Genomic DNA, 11,347 nt, shown 5'->3' with positions numbered 1-11,347 from the left:
GGAGTCAGGATTGGTTTCCACAGGGTGCCTCCAAAGAGATTTTCACCTATTCTTTCCCTCACTAGTTGTTGCATGCCCTGGCCTTGAACTGGACTTGTGAAATAATATGTTTTTCTAAATTATTCAGGGTCAGATAATAGAATTTAAATGCAGGCCCAACCAAGTTTTTTTCCCCTTTTTAAATTTTTATCCTCCCCCTCTTTTAAGGACTAAGGTGGCTCTTTTATTTTAAAAACAGCTCAAACCCTTCTGGAGAAAAATGAGATTGTGGGTGGGATTCTCTTTTGTGCCAAATGAATGAATGAGCAATGCTATGAAGTGCCTGGCCCTGACACTGCCTTCCCCATTGGATGTTGGTGATAGTCACATGTCCAGAGCATCTTTGAAAAGATGCCATTGAAGCTGCTGCAGGTCACGCCATCCTGCCTTTCACTGAGAGCTGTGGCTGACTTTCTTTCGCCAAAGTCACCATTTAGTGCCCAGCAGATCCAGCACCATGTGTAACCGATTTGTGGGTACCTGGAAGCTGGTCTCCAGTGAAAACTTTGAGGATTACATGAAGGCTCTAGGTGAGGTGTATTGTTTTTTAAAAAAAACCTTCTGTTGGAGGAGATCCTTCTTGAGAAAGTAAAATAACCTACCTCATTCTCTGGGAGAAGTTAGATATGTGTATGTTGGGGTGGTGGTGGTAGTAAATGAAGTAGAAAACATAAACCATAGTATAATGGTTTCCTGTCTTGGCTCTTTGTTCTTTCTCTTATTTTAAAATTCTTAAAATGAAGGGGAGACCTTTAGGAGCTTTGTCAATCAGCTAATCTCTTCTCATTTGTCACTTGGATTCCTAAGGACCAACATATTCCAGAAGAGAATATAGAATGGTCCCAAATTGGAGAGTTTGATGTTTATTTAAGCATAGCATGTTCACTGAGTTAGATTGATTTTGTTTATCAACTCGCTCTTATTCAGTAATGAAACTGTTTGAAAGGGGAATTCTTGATTACTACAAACTCCTAGGAGAGACTACTTTTCTTTGTCCCTACCACTGGGTTCTGCATCACTGTCTGAACAAATTGAGGCTTCCTTTGATTAGCTAATTCCAGAGTGGGAAAAGGAAGAAGTCAGAGGAAGTAAAAATGGTGATGAGGGTATGAGTAGAGAATACTACAGGAGCAGTGAATTTGTCTTCATTAACTCTAATGTCTACTTTCTCCTGAAGGTGAGTGTTAAAATCATTGATAGACTATCTGTCCTGTAAGCTTATGTGTAAATGTCTCACTTGGGATAAAATAAGTAACGATGAAGTGGCTAACAGTCCTCATTTAGGAAGGTTTTCAGTTTGTTGGCTTTCTTTTTACCTCTAACCTCAAACCAATTGCTTCATAGCACCATAAATTTATAGCTGAAAGGGACTCCGAAGATCGTTTAGTCTATCTGCCTCATTTCAGTCACACTAGAGATGGAAACCAATTGGTAACTGTTCACTTCATTATAACTTTACAAATAGCGAAAGAAAATTTTTGCTCTACTAGCTTTATTATATTGTCTTGAGGGCACCCAATCTATTGGTCTGGGGAAAAATGTTAATGCAGATAGAGATTATGAGCAATGATGGCAAGGTGATGAATAGCAGTTGTAGGAGTCTCTGAGTCCTTAAAAATGTTATCAACATCAAAGTCGGCTATTAGCTCCAGCTGGTATAGGGTATCTGGGATTTAAAAATTATCATCTTGGCTCAATATGGACCACCTCTAAATCACTTACTCGTCAACTTTTCTGTGGTTGTACCTCTTCAATTTCATAATAGGAATCAATGAGAAAATAAGATTTATTTTAGTGCAAGTCTTACAGTCAACTTTTCTAAGACAAAGCTCTACTGTGTTTTCACTTACCCTCCCGGAAACTTTCTGGACCAAAGTGACCCTCTCTGTTCTTGATTCCCCTGTGTGTCTCCAAGGACTGCCTCTGGTTTTGTATTTGAATCACTTGTGCTTACCAAGGTGTTTGGCATGAAGTAAGTATGTAATTAATGCTTTTTATTCTTTCCTAATTTCCTTCCTTCCAGAAAGCAAGGGACACTTAAAAAGATATAAGAAATAGTCAGGAAAAAAAAAGTTCTGACTCTGGTTCTCTTGCCTTTCTGACTATCTTCTCACTCTCATTCCTCCTTTAACTGTGTGATTCTCCCCAAATTCAGTCCTTGGTCTTTTATTCTCTTATTATAGTCTCTATTCTGAAAAAAAAAAACCCTCATCAATTCTAATAACTTCAATGATCTGGTCTGGTCACAGAGTGGCTATGAGTCTCAATTTCCTCATCTATGAAATGAGGCTAGAAAAGATGATGTCTCAAATCCTTCCCAGCTCCAACATCCTGGGTTCTTACCCTGTATTATGCCTTCTCTTCCTCCAGCCAAATAGTTCTTTCTACTGCCCCTTTTGAATTACATTCTGATTGTTCCCACCTTTTCTGTTAATTTAAGATCACTTTTCATTCTTATATTTTTAGACCCAAACTGTGCTGCAATAAAAATATATTCTAGGTGTGGTAAAGAGATGAGAATTTTTTGTTGCTTGATTGTCCTTTCGTGTAACCCTAGAAATCATGAGACATATTAATCTTTATCAATAATAATGATTATTATAATATTTATCTAACCCTTTAAGGTTTGCAAAGCACTTTGTATATGTTATCTCATTTCATCTTCATAATAATCATGTGAGGTAGGTGATATATGTATTATTACTCTCATTTTAAACAAAAAACTGTGGTTTAGTGGCAGCTAGGTGGTGCAGTGGATAGAACACTGGCCCTGGAGTCAGGAGGACCTGAGTTCAAATCTGCTTCAGAAACTTGACACTAGCTGTGTGACCCTGGGCAAGTCATTTAACCCCAATTGCCTCACCCCAAAACCCAAAAACCCAAAACAAACAAAACAAAACAAAAAAACTGTGGTTCAGAAAGCCTCATGTTCACATAGCTATTAAGTGTTGGAAGCTGAATTTGAACTCATATCTGCTTGATTTCAAATCTAGAGCTCTATCCACTTCTCTTCCACATGACATTCCTTTGAAATTGGTTAGTTTTATCCATCTCCATGTGCCTCAGTGTTTATGAGTCCTATATTTGTATTAGACACAGTGTTTTGTACATAGTAGACAATAAATAGTTATTGAATAAATGAAATAATTAATGATATAATCCAATCAATAGGGTTTAGCACTAGTTTCTTTACCTGGACTTATTTATCACTCACATTTTTCTCTCTTTGGACACTTCTAATTCCCACAAAGTGTATAAAGCTGCCTCAGTGCAGTGAAGAGCAGTAATTAATGTGAACATAGCCTAGAATTATTTTAAAACTTAGAATGCTTCTTACTTTTTTTTACTGAATTTTTGTCTCTAAGGCTTTTGAAGCTAAATGGTCTTTTTTTTTCATGTGCTAGGTTTTCTCAATTCACTCCTGAAAAATGGATTTTACTAAAGGGATAGGAAAAAATCCACAGAAATTATTTCCCTTTAGGAGATGAAACAGTGACAGGAAGCCTTCTTTCTTGGTAGTGTTATGGTTAATGTGCAATCTACAACTGTGGCACCATGGAAACATTCACAAAAGAACAGAGGAATGCGATTAAAAGACTTCTTTTTCAAAAAGAGCAAGTATTCTTTCTGACAGTATAATTCTAACCCTGTCTGATTTTCAGGGGTTGGTTTAGCCACCAGAAAACTGGGAAATTTGGCCAAACCCAGTGTGATCATCAGCATGAAGGGTGATATCATAACCATCAGAACTGAGAGTACCTTTAAAAACACAGAAATCTCTTTTAAGCTGGGCCATGAATTTGAAGAAACCACAGCTGATAACAGGAAAACAAAGGTGAGAGGTTAACTTTTTTCTACTATTTCCTTTATCTACTGAAGGAGAGGTAGAAAAATCATATCTCCTTCCCTGTTGTCCATACTAATTCACAATTGATCCAAAGAGAAGTCTTCATTTTGCTAAAAAACAATATGTCTTGGGTAACTTGGCCTCTGGTGGTGACTTAGTATAGGATAAATTGCCTCTTTATTCAGCTCAATTTCAAGCAAGCCAACTATGTGATTATGTTTTGTAGACTACTATAAACTTAGACAGAGGAGCATTGAATCAGGTCCAGAAATGGGATGGCAAAGAGACTACAATAAAGAGAAAGTTGGTGGATGGAAAAATGGTGGTGGTAAGAGACTTTTCTTATCCTTGAATACTGAAAAGATAGAATTGACAATGTTGGCATTTTAGTCATCTGACATCAAGGACTGGTAATTTTGTTGCGGTGGGATTTCCCTCCACTATCCTAGATCATCGCTCAACTAAACCTTTAAGTCTCCAATAATTGCCTGGTGCTTAGAGAAGTCAAGTGATTTGCACAGAGTTAGTGTCAAGGATAGAATTTGAACTCTAATTTTCCCATCTCCAAAATGAGCACTCTCTTCACTGTCTATGTTGTTGTTCCTTTAAATATTTATTTATCAAAATACATATTCTTCTTTGAAATACAATAGGGAGAGACCTAGTACAAATAGGTGAAAACAAAGTTAAATATTAAGACAGTTGTTTTGACAAAATTACAGTTCATATAGACAGGGCTACAGCTAAAATAGTTAAACCTGTTAGACCATCCTCTTGGAAGACTGTCTCAGTAGATTCTTCAGAACAAGAAACAGAGGAATCCCAATAAAGAAGCTTAGAACCAGATAGCCTCGTGTCCTTCTGAATTTGAGGTTCTCTGGTTCTGTAGTCTTATTACAAAGCAAGGTGAGCACAGATAAGCCTCACTAATTTGGGCCCATCGAGGAGAAGGTGATACTGAATTAATAAAAAGTCTGAATTGTAGAGTATTTGAAAAGAAACATAGCTTCTTTCACTTCCAAGGACACAGGCTAACAAAATGCTGGCCAGTTGAGGTCACTGGAGATCTATTTTAATGACTAGATAAGAATAATGAAACAGGCCAGACTAGGTGGTTCATAAATTCCCATCCAACTAGAATATTTTGTTATTTTATGATTAGAGATTATCTTAGATATCAAATGTTAATGGGTTCTTTTTGTTCTTTTGATTGCATTAAAGATGGGAAAACTTGTTAACAACATTTATTTGCTCAGTAAACCCTTTTCAACAGTTTCCTACTCCCCACACCCGATGGCCTGTTCTCAGTACTGCTTGACCATTTTGTGGCACTTGACAAAGGGACCACACTCTCCTTTATGGTAGTCTCTTCTCCCTTGACCTCCATGACACTGCATTATTTGACTTCTTCTGCTTCTCTAACCACAGATTTTATGTCTCCTTTTTAGTTTTGCTTCTGTTTCCTACTCTGTAAATGTAGACAGTCCCTATGTTTTTGGTCTCTCCCATTTCCTTTTTTCTCTCTTTCCTTTAACCAACTCCTTTACTCCCCTGGTTTCAATAGAATGTCAATGTGGATTTTTCTAAATTGACAGATTAATGCATGATCTTGGACAGGTTATGTCTTCTCTGGGTCTCATTGGTGACACATTAATCTTTCTAAACCACATCTTTCATCCGGTCAATGCCCTGTTTTAGGGCATTCAGTGTCTCCTGAATGCCTACCAAACAAAGTTCATATTCCTTCATTAGCCTGTCATTTAAGGCCTTCCACAATCTTGGCCCCAACCCTTTCTTCTGGAATGCCCTTTTACTCATTATGTTAATCCATTAAAACTCCACCTATCTGTTAAGGCTCAGCTCAGTTGCCACCTGCTTCATGTAACTTTTGCTGGTGCCCTTTACCATGCATGATATAGTATTTGTAGGATAATAGATTTAGGGTTCAAAGGGATCTTAGAAGTCAATCAGCCCAGCCCTCCCTCCCTCTCCCTCTCTCTCTCTCTCTCTCTCTCTCTCTCTCTCTCTCTCTCTCTCTCTCTCTCTCTTTCTCTCTCTGTCTCTTCAGGTTTGAGAAGTGAGTTCTAGAGAGGTTTAGTGACCTGCCTAAGGCCACAAAATTAGTAAGTAATGCAGTTCAGATTTAAACCCAGATGCTTTGACTCCCAATCCAGGGTTTCCCTACTTTGCCATGTTGTTTCTGAATTCCTCAGCACTTTTTGTACTTCTTTTTATGGGGATTACCATATTCTGCTGTCTTTTATTGATAATGTTGTTGTCTTGTTTTCTACTAAACTTTAAATTCGCTGCAGGGAACTGTCTTCATATTTGCATGACCCAGGGCATCAAACATAGTATTTTTCACAAAGGAGGGGCTCGATAAATATTTATTGACTGAATAATGAATCTAAGGTAAATTTCAACTCAGTCCAAATATTTTAAAAGTCTAAATGACTGATTTCAGACATGATGATCCTTTACTGCCATTTAAATTTGAACCTAGGTTTTTAAAATATGTATATTTGACTACTAACAATCTATGATATGGTCTGGATTTTGGAGCCTGAATCCATCTCTTTTCTTCTAGGAATGCAAGATGAAAGGGGTTGTTTGCACAAGAATCTATGAGAAAGCATGAGAATACTCCATCTCCTAACTCAGGAGGAAGTTAATGTGGAAAATCAGGCTAGATCAATAAGCCAAGCCTGATGCTGCTGCTTTCTTGCTCTTTTCATTTGTACCTATCAGGAAAAGGACTAATTTGTGGAATTGTATTTAAAAGCTGGATTGTAACTAATTTAAACTGCCATAGTCATCAAGATGAAAGCAATACATTATGTGGGTATATTTACTTCATTTAATCTAGTAGCAGTAGCTAAGCTCAAAGAGTTGAGTATATCACTTAATATATTTGGAAAGTCTTACTCTTATTGATGATCTCTGTGATGGATTAGACATGATGCCAGTAATCAAGATTCCAATTAAAATATAACTCAGATCAAATAGTCATTAGGAACACACAATTGGTTGAAGACTAGATACCATTATAGATTCAAGTTCCTCTATACATGGTTTCAAAAAGCTCTCTTAGTTTCCAAATCTCAAAAAAGAGTCTAGATTTCAAATATAGTCCAGATGGCAGATGAATCTGGTTCAATTACAGGATTAAAAAATGTAATTTGTCTCTTTGGATATAGAGATTCTAGGTCTTGTCACCTAAACAAATAAGGTTTATTGCAATAAATAAATAGTTCTCCAATGTAATGAAATAGTAGTTAATTATTCTATAATCAATAGTAGCTAATTAATCTGAATATGAACAAATTCATTAGAATTCCATAAAGTCTTTAACAAGTACTTACAAACTTCCATTACTTCCAGTACTTACAAAGTACCATTATTTCATTAGTGTGTTTACTACCTTCACCAATGTAATCTATCGTATCCTGTATGACTTAATTGATTACTCAGCAGCTTCTTTGGTCAAATGAACTCATTGCCTAGTACCCCAACTTTTCCTCTTGGGCATCTCAAAACTAATAAAATAGGTTGGTTCTCCAGGTGAGACACAGCCTATTCATAGCCTTGCAGTTTCTTAGGACCTGTCAGACTTGTGTTTTGAGAAACCAAGGTGACCTCTGTGAACTTCAGTGAAGGAATAAAATATATGTCTCTTTCCCACCCCCACCCCCTCCAAGTATGCTTCTTTGTAGATGCCTTAACTGGCCTTATTAACAGTTTCTTTGACATGCCTTAGTTTTATATGCCAATGGGCAATTTTAACCTTCTCATTTATTTTCCTCTTGAGGCCTATCCTCTGCAATAATTTTCTCCTTTCTAAGAAAAACATCTTTCAAAATCTTGCCATCTTATTTTTCTTTGACCTCAAAAAAGAGCAACCAAGGGCCCATCCTTGAGCCCCCAGGGAATCGACCCCCATATACAATCGGAACTACTTATCCATGGATTTCAGAAAAAGATTTCAGAAGTCTATGTCAGTTGTTTTCATTTGCCACTGAGATATTAAGCCAACAAGTCTCCTTAGGGTATCACTAACCTTGTCTGGTTTTAGTTTCTATCAAAATAAACTCATTAAAGGGGGGGAATGAAAAGCAACACTGCCATTTTCAGAGGTCAGTGGTAATTGTAATTTCCTACTTCAGGAATTCTGTTCCTTAATAAAAGTCATTGGTCTCTTATGGATTGTTTTGGCTCTTTTATTCAACACAAAAGTCATAGGAAATCCTCCATTTTTTTTTCTTCTTCAGAACAGGAAAAATGAAACTACACAGATTATGAGGGCAAGAAAAAGTCACTGAGACACGAGAAGCATCTTGCTCTTTAAGAAAAGAGGCTTTTAGATATTTTTTCACTACAGCCATAAAGCTGGAGAGAAAGAAACTGAAAATAACATGCTTGGGGATGGGTTCTTAGTAAAATTTTCAAAAATGTTATTGAAATGTGGATTTTCCTTTGGAATCTTTACCATAAGCTACCTAATGTCCAATGGTGACCTTGATGATAAAGGTGATCATCTTTGGTGTATTTAATTTCATTTGATCCATACAAAAGCCTGTATTATTTTCATTTTAAATATAGAAAAACTAAAATTCAGAGAGTTTAAGTGGATAGCCCATAGAGACACAGCTAGTGAGGGTGGAGTCAGGATTAGATATCATTTTTCTTCTGGTTCCAAGTCCAGAGATCATTTCATTACTTGAGTTCAATTAATTTTATTTAATTCATTAATTTCATTAATTGATCAGGACTCAGACTAAGAAACAAGTCAAAATAGATCTCAGAACTGAAAACTTGGGGCAGCTAGGTGGCAAAGTAGATAGAGCACCAGCCCTGAAGTCAAGAGGACCTGAGTTCAAATCCGGCCTCAGACACTTGATACTTACTAGCTGTGTGACCCTAGGCAAGTCACTTAACCTCAATTACCTCACTAAAAAAAAAAAAAAGCAACTGATAATTTTTTAAAAGTGGATATCACGAATAGTAATAACAGCTGTCATTTACATTCTAGAGTGTTTAAGGTTTGCAAAGTACTTTACATATGTTATCTTAGATGTTCCTCATCATGAATCCTATGAAGTAAATGCTATCAGCCCCATTTTCCAAGCAAGTGAACTGAGGCTGACAGAGATGCATGAATTTCACCCATGGAGGATCTCCACCTAGTCAGAATTTAAACCTAAATCTTCCCTTCATCCAGTCTCAACATTCTATACATTGTACCCTATTGCCCTTCCAAGGTAAGTAGAAAAGATCATGTCATAAGATCAGAGAAAAGTGTTAATAGCAGTTAACATTCATCCAGCACTTGAAGATTTGTGAAAAGCTTTACATAAATGATATCATTTGATTCTTACAACAACTAAGTCAATTTTTTAAAAATTATTACCTCCATTTTTTAGATAAGGAAACTGAGACTGAGAGAGGTGATTTAATTTGCTCTGGGTCACATAGCCAGTAAGTGTCTAAGGAGAGGTTTCAACCCAAGATTCTCTGACTGAGTCTACTGCTCTGTCCATTGTACCATACTGCCTCCCAGAAACATAGTATTAGATCTAGAAGGATAGTTGGAGGCCATCTGGTCTAATACTCATTTTATAGATGAATAAACTGAGACCCAAGGAGGTCAAGGGATTCATCCAAGAGATCTCAAGTAAAAAGCATTGCAAGAAGGATTTGAACTTGTGCTGGATGGCTGAAATCTTTAATTCTAGAGTTTATATATTTAATAGCCAAAAGTATTAGGAGAATAAAATCACAGATTATTAAACATGGCAGCCTTCTTAATTTTTCTGTGCTAACCATAGAATTTTACAGCTCTATAGTATTTTAGAGATCACTTAGTGGTATAAGTCCTTTCATTTTATGGATGAAGAAACTGAGGCTAAGAGAAGGACCTACGCAAGGTCACCAAGGCAGTTTGTGGCATGTTGGGAACTAGAATGAAGGTCTTTCTTTCTGCCTTTGCCTTGCTCCACATGCCCTGAACTTGACTAAGAATGATTCCACCCTTCCTCATCATAAACTTTTATTCTTATTTTGTGACCAAATGAATTTTATTACTTTAAAAAGCTCTTTGTTACTGACATGATTAGTATGACTTCCTGTGGCCAGATTTCTTCTCCCATCAAAAAACTGTGATGAGGACTGTGATCAGCAGTATTTTCATCCTTGTTGTCAAGTAATGTGGAGTGAGAGGTCATCAGAGCAAAAAGGAACCAAGTGTTCTTGTCCTGAAATCAAATGTCAGAGCAACCAGCAGCACCTAGCCCAAGCTAGGGGCAGAGATATAATCAAGACCTTTGTTAGGGAAGCAGCTCATTACTACATATCCTTGCTGTTTCAATGACAGGCATCAAAACTGGCTGCTAGCCATGGCTCAGCAGATGGGAAAATGAGTTTTTAAAAATAACAAAATGTAGACCAATAGGGAAAACAGAATTAGAAAATACAAATTCCACCAAAGCCAGGCTGAATAGAAATTATGCTAGTGCTGGATTTGGGAAATCAAGTTAAATAGTTTTGTAATTTTAGGATGAGACTAATGTTTTGAGTGTGTCTTTCCCACATATTGTCCATTTAAAAAATTTAACAAACAAAAATGCACTTAAGGGAGAAGATGACTCAGAAAATCGGCACTGAAATTGCAAAGTTTTCAATTCCCAACGTTCTGGGGTTGGAATTTTGAAAGAATGTAGCACAATTTGCTTTATGTGAAATGAATAGGCCATGGGTTCCCAACCTGGGGTATGCATACAAATGGAGGGTAAGAGTTTATCAGGATGCTATGGACAAGATTTGATAAAACAAACAAACAAAAAAACCCATATTGCTCTATTAAAATAATCTATTTTATTTCTTATGTGCATATTTATGCGTAGCAGGCATGAAAATTTATTTTATTTCATGCTGAAAACGGGGTATGGGAAGATTTATTGAGAGGCAAAGTGAATAAGGACAGAAGAAGTTAAGAAACCCAAGAATATATAGTATCTGTCCTAGTATTGAAGAGCCAGCATCCCTGCTGGCATCCTGGTTGCCAGGGTTGTGATACCAAGGCCAAAGCTCAGCTCATGTTCTAAAGCAGGTCTCACCTTATCTAGCTTAAGTCCTTATCAAAGCAGAGGAAGAAAAGAAAACAGCTTTTGACATTAGCTCCTGGTTACAAACAAATAATCCTGGTTTAACTTTATTATCTGCAACAAGTTCTGCGCTTCATTGAAATGCAAATATGACTGGCTGTAAGTATATCCAAGCTTAACATTCTTGATTTAAAATTAAAAAAAAATAATGGATGATTATTTAAGAAACAGGAGAGTTTAATGGAAAGAGCACTGCATTTGGCTTCAGAGGAAATCAGAAGACCTAGATTCAAATTCTGGGTTGTTTTTTTTTCCAGCTATCTGTGTGACCTTAGGTAAGTCATCTTCTCTGGCCTTTGGT

General features: G+C 36.8%; 1 protein-coding gene across 1 annotated transcript; it reads left to right on the top strand.

The window, feature by feature from the left end:
- The first annotated feature begins 390 nt into the window (after positions 1-390).
- On the top strand, positions 391-8,058 carry LOC122734579 (myelin P2 protein-like). Its single transcript, XM_043975494.1, is given in 5 exon segments — positions 391-459; positions 461-569; positions 3,702-3,874; positions 4,113-4,214; positions 6,474-8,058. Coding segments are annotated over 5 exon segments (504 nt in total). The 3' UTR covers positions 6,525-8,058.
- The last annotated feature ends 3,289 nt before the right edge of the window (positions 8,059-11,347 follow it).

This window comes from Dromiciops gliroides, chromosome 1 (genome assembly GCF_019393635.1).
Source record: "Dromiciops gliroides isolate mDroGli1 chromosome 1, mDroGli1.pri, whole genome shotgun sequence".
Taxonomy (NCBI): domain Eukaryota; kingdom Metazoa; phylum Chordata; class Mammalia; order Microbiotheria; family Microbiotheriidae; genus Dromiciops; species Dromiciops gliroides.
The sequence above is the reverse complement of the archived record's forward strand: the minus strand, read 5'-3'. Positions and strand labels throughout refer to the sequence as shown.